This window comes from Juglans microcarpa x Juglans regia, chromosome 3S, assembly GCF_004785595.1.
Source record: "Juglans microcarpa x Juglans regia isolate MS1-56 chromosome 3S, Jm3101_v1.0, whole genome shotgun sequence".
Lineage (NCBI taxonomy): Eukaryota > Viridiplantae > Streptophyta > Magnoliopsida > Fagales > Juglandaceae > Juglans > Juglans microcarpa x Juglans regia.
Genome location: NC_054599.1, coordinates 26143425 through 26157364, shown reverse-complemented (window position 1 = coordinate 26157364; position 13940 = coordinate 26143425). Strand labels below are relative to the sequence as shown.

The 13940-nt window shown below is 33.6% G+C and overlaps 3 protein-coding genes across 8 annotated transcripts; 1 reads left to right on the top strand and 2 right to left on the bottom strand.

Annotated features, from left to right (window-relative positions):
* Positions 1 to 1631: 1631 nt before the first annotated feature.
* On the bottom strand, positions 1632 to 2342 carry LOC121258893 (protein PELPK1-like). Its single transcript, XM_041160425.1, has one exon. It carries the CDS (start codon positions 2236 to 2238, stop codon positions 1849 to 1851), a length of 390 nt encoding a protein of 129 aa, XP_041016359.1. The 5' UTR covers positions 2239 to 2342; the 3' UTR covers positions 1632 to 1848.
* Positions 2343 to 3402: 1060 nt separating this feature from the next.
* LOC121258265 (beta carbonic anhydrase 5, chloroplastic-like) lies at positions 3403 to 6814 on the bottom strand. 6 transcript variants are annotated; one of them, XR_005939373.1, is made up of 10 exons: positions 6562 to 6813; positions 6341 to 6408; positions 5582 to 5734; positions 5449 to 5497; positions 5207 to 5320; positions 5061 to 5114; positions 4384 to 4466; positions 4157 to 4262; positions 3822 to 3997; positions 3604 to 3745 (listed from the first exon to the last, which is right to left on the bottom strand). XR_005939373.1 is itself a non-coding variant. In XM_041159723.1 (10 exons), the coding sequence occupies exons 1-9, from the start codon at positions 6643 to 6645 to the stop codon at positions 3965 to 3967; spliced, it is 744 nt and encodes a 247-aa protein (XP_041015657.1). In that variant the 5' UTR covers positions 6646 to 6814; the 3' UTR covers positions 3604 to 3745; positions 3917 to 3964. The 6 variants fall into 6 exon arrangements, 4 of the variants coding, with proteins under 4 accessions (XP_041015655.1, XP_041015656.1, XP_041015660.1 ...); XR_005939374.1 differs by having other exon boundaries at positions 4157 to 4259; XM_041159723.1 differs by having other exon boundaries at positions 3917 to 3997; positions 6562 to 6814.
* A 2703-nt stretch (positions 6815 to 9517) lies between these two features.
* Positions 9518 to 9817, top strand: LOC121258838 (protein PELPK2-like). Its single transcript, XM_041160369.1, has one exon. It carries the CDS (start codon positions 9518 to 9520, stop codon positions 9815 to 9817), a length of 300 nt encoding a protein of 99 aa, XP_041016303.1.
* Positions 9818 to 13940: the final 4123 nt, after the last annotated feature.

Below are 13940 nucleotides of genomic sequence, written 5' to 3'. Positions count from 1 at the left end.
ACGAAGTTAACGTAAAGATATTTGATATGAGAGAGAGAAAGCTGATAAGAGAGAAAAATAGAATTGATAAGAGAGAAAGACCAAGCTGATGATAGAAAGCGTTGATAAAACAGTTGATGAGAGAGAATATATACGTTTAGAGAAAGAGTAAACAATTTTTTTTATATCTGACATGATATAGACGACTGCACATCAATTATATTTACCGATTGTATATAGAAAAACTGTTTTATATTTGACCCAAGTAGATACCTAACATCAGGCTTGGGATCATATTAATTAAGTTAAAAGAACACAAATATTTAGGGTACGTTTGGAAGTATATCTCCTTTAAACTCATCTCAACTCATCATTACAACTTTTTAAAATCTCAATACAAAATATAATAAACAATTCAATTTTTTTAAATTCTAAAATAATAATAATATTAAAAAATAATATTCTAATAATATTTTATCATCTCAACTCAACTCAACTCACTCCAACATCCAAACGCAACCTTATGATTGAGTTATTGTTTAAGCTCGTACAAATAGATAAGTTTAATTATTTATATTAATATTAACATTTTTCGCGTACGTATAGATTTAATACGAATTTATAACTTCTATTTGATATGTTATGAAAATAATTATTTATTTAAAAAATAAATTGATTTTAAAAATACATTTAAAGGCCTTGTTTGGATATTAGAGTAATTTCAACCCATCTCATTTAATTATTATAATTTTTTCAAATTTTAACATAAAATATAATAAATAATTCAACTTTTTCAATTTTTAAAATAATAATAATAATATTATTATTAAAAAATAATATTCTAATAATATTTTATTTAACTTTAAACTTTCATATTAATTCATCTCATCTCAACTCACTAACCAAATAATACATTAGTCCATGTCTATTTCTATTTCAAGTATCCGCTAAATTATAATAAGTAAAGAGAAAGGAGATGGAATGGAGACATATCTAATACCGTAGAGTCACATACTCCTTGCCCGGCCGGTGGGCATGTTTGAGATTATGTTAGATCAAGAAAACTATAAAATTCCATTAATTAGCTAATAGTTTACCAGATGATTAATCAGAAAAAATAAAAAGAAAAGAGCGTCTTATTTATTATGTTAGTTTTATGTGTTGGCATGATTTGTTATGTAGATTGCTCTTAGATATGCTCTAAGCCTCTTAGAATGTTATTTTTAGGGATGTAATTATAAAATATAAATTAAAATAGAAAGATTATATGAATATTTTTTAGAGGATAAAATTAATTATAAAGTCTACTTAATAAAAAAAAATCATTTTTTAAGGATATTTTAGAATTTTTAAAAGAATTAAAGCCCTTCAAGGTATGCAACACGTGGGTCCGCCCCTGCCTGTTTTAGTCAACGGTGTTTGCTCCATTTGTGGATCACTGGCAAGTATGGGAGGCCAGGGCATCTTTTTCTGATCATTTGCCATTGGAAAATAAAAAATGGTCGACATTATCTCTATATTGGCGAATTTAGATTGAATTAATATTATTATTATTGTCTGTCTGCAGTAGAGATTTGGAGATTTTGGCTGTGTTGCGCACCCAAGGCATGTGAAAGACCAATAGATAATCAATATGGTAGAGCAGCACAAAGTAAACCAAACACAAATGAACATTACAATCAACCAAAGACAACATATATATGTAGTACAGTCCAACAGGAGTGCCAATATCTAGTGCATGGAAACAAACTAAAACAAGAGACAATATAGATCAGCGGAACACAAAGAAAGTGTCGGGATGAATTCTACCCATGTCCAAGCCAAGCAAGCAGGCATTGAACAAGAGAATGATGCTCAAAGAGTAACAGTTCAGGGATTGTTGGATGAGTGAGTAGGGATCATGGGAATATCCTTGGGCAGTGTTGGGATGGTTGGCACTGTGGGCTTTGGAAGGTCAGGGAGATGAGGAAGAGTAGGCAGTTTTGGCATTTCTGGCTTCAGTACAGTCGGCAATTCAGGCTTAGGCAAAGTCGGGATTTCTGGAAATGGTGGCAGTTCAGTCTTCGGCAAAGTTGGCAGTTCAGGCTTTGGTAAATCGGGAAGTGGTGGCAACTCAGGCTTAGGAAGCTCTGGTATCTTCGGCAACGGTTCCTCCAAAAGGTGTCGAGCCCCTGCCAGGACTGTGCTGCAGCTCATGAATAGCATAGCAGTGAGCAGCAGCTGTGAAATAGAGCTAGAAGGGAGGCGGTCTTGAGCCATTGTTGGAACAGATGAAAGACGTAACACTCCAGGACAGATGAGAATGGCAGCTCTTTTTCTTTTGCAAAGGCTGTTGAGTTTTCTTGGCACAATGACAATGCTTCATAGGCTAAGGGTTTTAATAGAAGGGGAGGTAGTGCAGAGTAGGTTGGCTGGTGAGAAAGTTTTGCAGTAGTTTGTTCAACTTCTTACCTATATGCAACGTGTACAACTTCCATGATCATCATCATTTTATAGTATAACATATGTAGGCACTAGAATCAGATTACTCGAAACTTTTCAGCTGTTGAAGCTTTTATTTATTGCCCCTTTCGACACAAGGAATTTAATTGATTCTTTGGGCAGTTGAGCGAATCGTGTGACAGTTAGGAGATAGTATTTATATATTAGGTTAGTCAATTCATGGCAAGCAAATATATATATATATATATATATATATGAATGTTCATTATTCTACTTCTTTAGTTTCACATGACTGTAGGGTACCGGATAATGTATGTGCGCCGCAAAAGAGAGAGACTATGAGCAAACAAAAATTTCATGTGAAGTTACTTTTGTGTACTCTTTGCACACTCCATTAATATGATTAGTTATATTATTTTTTTTAATATAAAATAACTATTTTGACCAATAACATCAATAGAATTTATAATAAATACGTAAAAATAACTGTATGTAGCAGAACTCTTTATTTTCCGATTATGCAGAGGTCTAACTTCAAAAGCTAGACCAAAAAGTTGAGAGCCAATTGTAAAATGAAGCTGCTATTTGTAAAGATAAAAGTAACAATATTAAAAAAAAAAAAAAAAAAAAAAAAAACCCCCATGGGGAATAAGGTTAAATAATTTTCCCAAAAGTTTGTAACGTGTCTCGAGAATTTTTAAGGGATAATGTTCTTAGCTTCCCACATGTTCGCACCTAGTGGTAGAATCTAGTTCCACAACTAAAAATTCAGCTATCCTTTCAGCCAAGCTGGCACAAATTTTTTAACAATAGGTTCTCAATTAGGCCACGTTTGTATAGTGAGATGAAATGAAATAATTTTAGATAAAAATTAAAAATTAAATAAAATATTAGTAGAATATTATTTTTTAATATTATTATTATTGTTTTGAGATTTAAAAAAAAATTAAATTATTTATTATATTTTATGTAAAAATTTGATAAAATTGTAATGATGATATGAGATGAGATTAAACCGTTTCTGTATCCTAACGGGACCATAGTGTCTCATTTACATTTTTACGGTTTCAATCTCCAGGCAGAAACAGAAATCAGCTAAATCGCTATTTTTTCTTCACCAGATTCAGCACCAATAAAACTGGTTTTTGACTGCAAATCTGCTATTTTTCTCCCTGTTGCTTGCCTTGAAGTCCAGTGTCCACTTCTCAAATGTACAATCGATGAAGTCATAGTAGCCACCATGCAAAGAGAGAGCTCCTTCAGCCACTTTTTCTTCAATCCATGGGTAAGTGAGCAGGTTTAACAAGGAATGGTTGACCGATTCCTGTAATAGAATTACAGAATGTAAGAGGCTACATCACTGAACATACAGTAACTTCTTATAAATCTGGTATATTGACCTAAAATTTCTGAGTGATTCATGTAGTAGGATGAGCTGCTCTAATTGCATTATTCTCTGAACAAACGGCTCATACATAAAGACCCCAGCTCTTACAAGATGTGGACAGTTATGGACGCAACGTTCATGGAGGTAGGATTAGCCTCACTTTTTAGCAACTGACTTGTATTCTGGCCCCTATCATATGACACGAATTTGTGCAAGTAGTTTTAGCCCCACTTCTAACCCGGGAGTAAAGGGAATTTTTATAATAATCATAAAAAGGTGAATATTTGATCTATCAAACATATTCATACTATGGAATTTGATATTCTAATTAAGGATGAAAGAAACTACCTTCTCACAGTGTCTGCACTGCTGGTCAAAGCTTAGGTTGGAAGCTGCAGACTTTGTGATTAACCTTGCGTTCTTTCCAACAACAACCCAACTTCTAATAAAGCTACTGTATGGAAGAGTTTGGCCACATAAAAGCACGTATGCACTGTCATCTATGCCTAATACTGAATACTGGAAAATGGTGCATGCAAAACTAGTAAGAAAAAGAGTGATGTTGTATTAGTTACCTTGAATCTACTTCATCTTCCATACTCATAAGTGCACGAATGCCTCCGCAACAGCTGTGGCCAATGACTAATATGTTTTCAACCTGCAATCGGAATTATCATTCGGAACTCAGTATAGGAACTTTAGAAAGATTTTTTCGATAAGTATGGAAAGGAAAACAGACTTTATGGCTGTATAATTGTCCATAATGTTTTTCATTTAAGATGCCAGCATAGAGTGAATTAAGCCAGTGAATTAAGATTCCTTGAGTTTAAAAGCAAATCCACCATACAGGAAGCTGACTAAAGGTCATGTTCATGACTTAAACAGATTTTGGTGCTTGAATTATGTGTTCCTAACAGATTTTGGTTCATGACTAAGAATTACAGTCATCACTAACCATTATTTGACTTGGCTACAGTATTTTTGTCAAAGCATTTTATTGATCAATCCCCCCGGGGGTTTAGGTTCGATGGGTGAGACCTAAGGGCTTTGCCTTGGGGTGGTTCCCCCGTCATTAAAACAAAAATTATAGATAAATCCCTAATACACAGTTCCATTTACCTAGCAAATTATTAGGTTCCCTTGGTCAACACCACCATCAATGAAAGGTCATACATAAAAAAGGCATCTCCAGGATACAAAAGACGTGATCAAAGAAGCCTATGTGCTAGAAATCTAGGTATGAAATACTTACTTTAAGAGAATTTACAGCAAATTCTAATGCAGCATTTGTTTCTGAGGGTCCACTCTGCACACACAAAAGAAAAAGGAAGGGAAAAACACTGCTTATCTGCTGGGAAGTAGAACTTCAAAATAAACCACATCCAATGAAATATGCACCTCAAATGTGGGCACCAGATTTGCTACATTTCTGACCATAAATGCTTCCCCAGGTTGAAAACCCAGGATAATTGAGGGGCAAACCCTAGAGTCTGCACAAGCAATAATCATGAACTGTTCTGCAACTAGTTAGTTTCAACAGGCTACCTATCCTGACACTTCAGAAAATAAATTGGGGAAAACCAAAGTTTGTCCATCCAGATGTTCTCTACATTAGGAGTAAAACAGAAAAATGTTATCACCTTTGGTGCTTGACCCTGGGCAAGATTTTGAAAATGGTCTAAGTTTTCCCTGGGCAGATAATACAAGTCACTTTAGGAGAAACTAATTGGTTTAGAGTCCAACAGCCTTGGGCCATAGATAGTTGCTGCTTACTTGAATTTACGTCTTTTGAATCTCAGAAATCGATGTTTCAGATCTTCAAACAAATCACACCCATTTTCACTTTCAGTCAAGCTTTCCAGCTTGCGATTGTCAAGTTGCTGAGTCAGTCCTGGAGGTTCCTTTGACGCCTTGAATTTTAAATGCCTGCAAACATCAAAGCAGGACAATTAAAGCAGCATACGGAAAATGTGCTTGTACATTCATGTTCAATGAATTATAAAGCGGATGCCTTTAAGTTGAAATAGAGACATTTTTATCGGTCAGGGTGATGAGATTTGCGTGATAGTTGTGATCTTAAATCTACACTTCTCTCCGGTTAGTAAACCTCAATATATATATATATATATATATATAGTCAATGACAGCACGATGTGATCCATAACTTTAGTCTTATAATAACAGAAGCGGTCCATGGATCTATATCTACGGGCAGGTTTTAACTCGAACAAACGAAAGGTCATTGTACAAAACAAAAAAATAAATCACCAGGCCGCTTGCAATGGAAATTTTCAGATTTAAGTACGAGATTGAAACAGAGACAATTTGACCAATTAAATCAAATTCAAGCATTCTCAATTCTATCGGAATAGGTAAATCTTCATCAGAATCATTGGGAATCAACTTCTACCTCAAGTTAGAAAGAAACATAAAGGCAGCTTGTGATATTAACAGTTCAAAGTTCTTAAAAATACAATTAGAATAACTGTATTATAGCAGGGAAACTAAACGAATTTAAAATAACTAACTTACTTAAAAGAAGTCAATAATCTCAGATGGGCCTGCTCAGTTTCTCCTGATTTCAGCTTAGGACCAAGGATCTATTGCCAAAAATGACAGTATTTTTATTTTATTCTAATCGTTAAACCAAAATGACAAGAAAATAACAAAACCGCATTGAATTGGGGAAACCTCAGAGAGAGAGAGAGAGAGAGAGAGAGAGAGAGAGAGAGAGAGTATATGCAAGAACTAACAGTTGCTGTCTTTAAGGAAGTTGGGCAAGCATCCACGGAAGAATTGAAGAGCCGTGAAAAGGGAGTTGGTGAAGGAGCTGCCATCGGAGAAATCTAAGCTGAAGGGGATTCAGACGGTGCTGGAATGAACGTAGCAGAAGGTGGATTTCGGTTGGATGGATCAAGAAACAGCTGCCGTTGTCTCCAAGAAAGACGGAGAAACCGAAGTTTGAAAAAAAAAAAAAAAACAGAAGAAAAAAAAAGAGAAATACTACTTTACCGTCCAAGTCTACCGCTTAAGTGTACCGCTTGCTATTTTAATTTTTTTTATTTAATAATTAAAAATAATAATTTTAAATATATTAATATATATATTTTTTTATTTTTAAAAAATATTTAAATATATTAAAAAAATAAAAATAAAAATAAATTAAAAATATAATTTAGCCGCAGAATAGCACCGCTTTATAAAAGGGCCAAGTGTTTGTGCCATTCCGTTTGGTGGCCAACCAAGCTCTCCAAAATGAAGTTGGACTCCACAATAAAATAATTGTAGGATTGAGAATTAAAAAAAAAAAAAGAAAATTACATTTTCTCTCTTCGAAGTTCGCATCCATCAATATTTTTTCAATTTACATGGATAATTATCTGTATAAATATAAAGTATTAATTTTTTTTTTATAGAATTAATGTTTGATACAGAATTAAAATATATAAACTAACTTAAAGTGTATTAAAGTCTCATATACTTTCTTTAAATAAAAACAAACAACCTTATCATTAAAAAATTATTATTTCTTACGTAAATCTTAAATTTATCAATATTTAAAAAGAAAAACTTGAAACTTGAACATTCTAAAATTATTCAAATCATTTATATTTTGAAAACGAATAACCAATTTTAAAAATTTATGATACAAAATATAATTTCATGTGGACATATCAGAAGCAGACTTGGGCTCATAATATTGAGGCTTGACGGGACAAGATGAATATAAGATTTTGAGTGGAACGTGGGCTGAGTGTGAAAAAGGTCACTGGGCTCGTGAACAAGTTATCGCTTAGGCTCCGTTTGTTACGTAAACTCATCTCAATTTATCATTATAATTTTTTTAAATTTTAATATAAAATATAATAAATAATTTAATTTTTTTAAATTTTTAAATAATAATAATATTAAAAAATAATATTTTAATAATATTTTATTATTTCAACTCAATTCAACTCAACTCAATTCAACATTCAAACGTAGCCTAAGTGACAGTTGGGCTCATTAACATCGTTAATGAATGGCCATGATTCACTTCTCTTTGGACCTTCTGCAATCTAATTTAGAAAATGATTTTATGAAAATACGATATAAATTAATGTAATTTACTTTACGGAAAAATATCATGATTACAAATGAGTTTGTAACAATTTCTTTTCATAAAATCTATGGATAAAAAGAATTTTATAATGCGGTAATTTAATATTATTCGAATTTTGGATATATAGATATATATATATATATATAATGTGAGTGTTATTTGAATATTTACTGATAGAGTAATATTACTCTTTATCTATTTTTTTATCATCATTTCATTATCTCATGATGTAGTATGAGATGATTGGAGATTATTTATTATGTTTTATTTGTGAACCTATTATTTAATGTCACATATGAGAGGATGATAAAAAAAAATAATTAATAGATCTTTTCTTACTAATATATTTTCATCTCTTTAAATACCATTCAATAACTGAGATTCTACAATTTCTTCGTCCAAATATTTCTTATAGTTTGAAAAAAGAGAATTATTAGATAACAGTACATTTAGAAATGGATGTTACAAAAACAAATGAGAAATAATATTTTTTTATAGAGTACGTAAGCGTACTCTTTTTAAAAAAGTGAATAAATTTAAAATTTAAATAAAAAATAATTTTTTAATAGTAGATCGCGCTCTTTTTTAAACTGAGTACATAATATTTATATAATTTATAACTGTATTTAATATTACTCAAAATAAACTTATAAAATAATATGATTTTATATTAAACATTAAATTTACGTTATAATAAAATTAATTTTACAATTTGATTTATCAAATCAAGCCAAATTAATTTATAAGGCTAATTTTACAAGACAAGGACCCGTAACATTAAAATGCTGCAATAACTAGTAGTCTAGTACCATGGTCTGTAACATTAAAATGCTGCAATAACTAGTAGTCTAGTACCATGGTCTGTCAATTGGCTGAAAGCCTTGCAGTACTGTTCTACATATATTTTTCTTTCTGCCTATATTGAGTAGTGGGAGTCTATGACCATTAATGATTGACCTTCTTCAAAGGAGGAGATCATTTGCAGTCCAATCCCCCTTAATTATTAGGTCCCGATATAAAATCATTTCATTTTATTTTAGTATTATAATTTTTTTAAATTTTTATATAAAATATAATAAATAATTTAATTATTTTAAATTTTAAAATAATAATATTAAAAAATAATATTCTAATAATATTTTTTTAAAATTTATTTAAAACTATCTTATCTCATTTTTCATACTCTTTTTTTAAATTTTTATATAAAATATAATAAATAATTTAATTATTTTAAAATAATAATAATATTAAAATATAATATTCTAATAATATTTTTTTAAAATTTATTTAAAACCATCTTACCTCATTTTTCATACCGTAAAAACCTAACCTTTTTGACTTTCCTGATTTCACAACTACATTTTACGCTGTTTAAAACCGGACACAAGACTCCTCAAGCATGCAATCAATGCATGAAATCTAACCCACCAAACCCAGTGGCCAATTCCTCCCCTCATTTATATATCTGTACGTACTTTTACTCGATTATATAAGCGCACACAGCCACTACTTGTCTTCCCCACATTCATACAAATTAAGTAACTTTAATTTACGCAACAATATTATTCCTGCATCGATTGGCCTTTGATTTCGTATGCATGGTGATCATGGCATCTTCCCGTACCTTTGCGGCCTTGGCATTAATGTTCTTCATCGCTCTGTCGTTTCCGGGCGTTGATGTAGCCGTTGCTACTCGAAAACTCTTGGCACCGACGACGACCTTGCCTGAAATTCCTGGCCTGGCACTTCCAGCTCTGCCTCCAGGACCAGGAGGAATCATCCCGGACCTACCAACATTCCCGGATTACAGGTCGCCGCCACCTATGATTTCGTTTCCAGCTATCCCCCCCGTCGGCGACATTCCCACATTTCCGATCTTCCCTCCGGCTACAACTACCACCCCTTAATTACTTTGATAATTCTGATAACTTTACTTGGGTACTACTGTTGGTACTGGATCTATATAATATATAGAGTGGATCTACTCCATGTACGTACGTAGTTGCATATATAAATGCACGTAAATAAAAGATCCATTCATCATAAGCCCTAGCTCCCATGCATGCACGCACTATATATGTGCTAGCTCAATTTATGTAGCTTTTGGTGATCTTTGATCACTTTCAGTCTTCTTTCATGTGCATATATGATATATCCTTAATCATTACGAGTGAGAATATATATATATATATATACACACACACGTACACACACATTAACAAATACTCACAACTAGTAAAATTATAAAAAAAAAACGATTATGGAACTGCGTGACTGTGAAGTACTGACAAATAACCAAAACGAGACAAAAGATAATGAAATAATTGGACCTTTTGTTCAGGAAATTTAAAAGGGTACAATCGCATGCATGAGGCAAGTGGACTCAGGACAATCCTTGAATTATTTACTTTTAGGCAAGGAATTGCCCACTTTGATAGGTGGGATGATATCAAAATCTTTCTTTTTTGGCATGTCGCTCACAAGTTTGCATCGATCTGGCCTACTCTGATTTCTCGTTGTTTACTTTACAGAGAGTCAGAAACCTCACACACAGTACTCACAGTACTATATAACCTAATAAATGGTGGATATGCACCAAATATGGATATATTGAATTAATTGTTGCAGGGATGAATATTGATTAATTCTTAAAAAAATAACACATACTCTCACATAAATTACACGAGTACTGACAGACATGGCAACTCAGACCATGATCTCTCCCACACTCTCAACCCCACCATTGGTGAACAGAAACTCCCTCATCCCTAAGCCTTCCATACAAAGCCAAGCACTCCCAATAAGCCCTCTTGCTGTTGTATCTCCCCCCCACCCTGCCACCATTGGCTCCTGCACTCCAGAAACAGTTGATCCACCAAACTAAAGAATATTGTTCTCCTGTTTATCATTTCCGCCACCACTTGTGCTTCTGCCTTCATCACCGGTACATACTCCTCTTCCCTCACATTCTTCATTAACCAAACCGAAATATCAACATTGGAAGCCACCCCTGCTGCTTGACCCCTCGTCATGCCCCACCGCAAGATTTTAAACCTCGAAATCTTGGTTCCTCTTTGGATAATTCTGATGAAACCATTCAGTCACACCGCTATATATTCTCCTCAACCAAGCCAACACCAATGAAAACTCTTTGCTTATAACCTTCAAGAGTATCACCCAACAAGTCAGGGAGGAACTCAATTTTCTCAAAGCACTCGTTGGATTTCACTGAAGCCCTTATTGTTGGTTCGAGCAAGACATCTTCAAGGCGCACCAACATGGACTTCTTGGCCTCGGACGCCAATTGGCAAAGACGCCGCTTTTTCGAGGACTCAACCAACTCGTTGGATGGACCCACTTTCCTCAATGTCATTATGGTGGAATTATAGCGTTGGAGGGTTATTGCTCAATGGAACGGCCACAATGCCCCCAATCTTCACAACACGGTTGGCAAATTTAGTGTCCGCAATCCTGGATGTGAACACGAAATCAAATGTTTCACCTGCGATCGAGCTGTTTTGCAGATCAGAATCCACTACCACATCGATCACGCTGTTGTGCAGACGCTGCAGATTATGAATAGTTCCCACGATGTCGAGGCTCACAATGAGAACCTTATCGTTCATTCTCAAAAGGCCTTCACTGGCCAAGTCTCGAAAAAGGGAATTCAAGATCAGCTTAGAATTTAGCACATCAGATCCATTGTAAGATTCGGAACGTGCTCTAAGAATGGACAAGACGCAAGGCAACGTGAGGATAACCAATGCCAAAAACACCGACCGAGAAAAAACGCTAAAAAAACACAATGAATCCGAAAGCTGAATTACCAAAAGAATATCAGAATTCATATCCATTCTTCCAGCATGCGATTGATTCATTTTTTTTCGATCTGAACTCCAAACCCACGAGCCAATTTCACGACTTTCTTGGCCTTTGCTCTCAAATTCTATAAACCAGAGAGGTTCTCAGGAAGCACGAAATCAGAACTAAATGAACATGAAGAGCTCGACTCGCCAAATGGGAGAGTACCCATATGAAAGATGATGAAGATGGAAGAAAGAAGTTGACAGAAATGGAAGCTAGCGGGGGCAAAATCTGGCGGCAGTGTGGTTACCACCCACGTAGGCCACACGGGTGCTTCGGAGTCTACACCAAATGAACAACGACTGCCTCAGCCTCCCGACCTTCATGTCTATTTTCATAAGCTTTGTTTTCTCGTTCGCCAACCTAGATCAATGGCGTTTCACATTTCACCAGCCAGATGTCTTGTAACAGCTTATCCAAAGGTCTGAAACCCAACCACCATCACAGACCTGAGTGGGCTAAGAAATGGATGCGAGAGAAAGAGAGAGCGCAAGCTGGGTTGTGGACATTATGTAGAGAAGGAATTGGAGATTAATGACAAGGAAGGGTTTGCAAATTTGGATTAATTAGGAATTAGCAGGACGCGTGGGAACAGTGTTTTCAGTTCCGATCGAGATTCCTTTTGCAGAAGGAGATCAAGAGATGACACTTCCCTTCAGCTATTAAATATAGATAGAGTAGGAGTTGACATTTAGAATTGTCTCGGACAAACCGTGTAATATCACAGAGATCGCTTTGCAATGGTGCTGTCATCCTTTATTTCTCACCAACTTTTATTTTTTTGTGAACTGCTTAAGATTTGTGAACTGCTTGACCCATAATAATGAATGAAAGTGACATTCAAAGTGATAACTCAACCAACCGTTATTGAATTTCATCAGTTCACTTAAAAGTTGGAAAAAGCCGATCCGTGCATGACTGATCACGATGACCACTTGGGTTTCCAACTACATATATTGATCAGATATTGCATTATGTAAACTGAATGAGCAAAAAGACGAGTGTTTTTAAGAGTACTCAAACACCAATCAAGTACTTCACTTTTTTTGTGTGGACTGAGCTGAGCTGATGATGATCAACTACTACTTCATCTGAAATTTGAGCTTTGCATTGGCAAATCTGAGCCTGCGTCGAGGTTATATCTTAGATTACGAGAAGAATATATTATCTGTATATTATTTATGAGGTAAGATTTAATTTTAACATTCAATTTTAAAACTATTTTTATAAATCAAAACATGTCATGCTATTGACGTAAAAGTGAGTATTATTCACGCAGGTAAATATAAAGTATTGAAGAATTGATGGGGTTCAAAATTTCGAGTTCTAAAGTTTGCTCATAGTCGTGGCTTCCACTCTTTAAGCACGGTTTGAATTTAGAGGGGGCTCTCAATCCATATTATCTCATCATTATAACTTTTACATAAAATATAATAAACAATTTAAAATTTTCAAATCTTAAAACAATAATAATATTAAACATTAATATTTTAATAATATTTTATTCAATTTTTAACTTTCATTTTAACTTACTATCCAAATCTAATTTTAGAGCACTAATAGTGGGCTCAACAAAGTTAAAATTTGGCCAAAATTTAATAGATTACATAAAAAGGGGTTGTAGTGAACTCAACAAAACTACAATAAGTTTAGCTTTCATCAATTTCACTCGCAAAATCTATTAAGCCCTAACTGCCGACCAAAATATTATTTTGGCATTAAAAATCTCCTCCCTATATGATGTTCGTTTCGTGCATTCCAATCTAAAGCACAATTTCATCTTCTTCAAAAGCAAAACCACATTTCAGAAACCAACTATGCCGCACCAAAATTTGTAAAGAACCTACGAGATCAATTTCTAGAAACCCGATTTCTATTTTATCATAACCATTACCTCATTTAAAAAAGGATGAATTTATTGTTGGTTTGAGTTTGCGTGACTATAAAAATCATTTAAAAAAGAGAACATTTTTTTGATCAATTAATTTTAAAAAATAAATGAAAATATCAAAATCAATATTTTAATAGAATAATGATAGATTTATTGAGTCTATTATTTGATATTATTGAAAAGTGACTAGTTAAATTTATAAAAATAAATTTTTTAATTAAATTTTAACCAAATTTTATTGAATCCACTACTATTACTCTACGAATGCGATAATT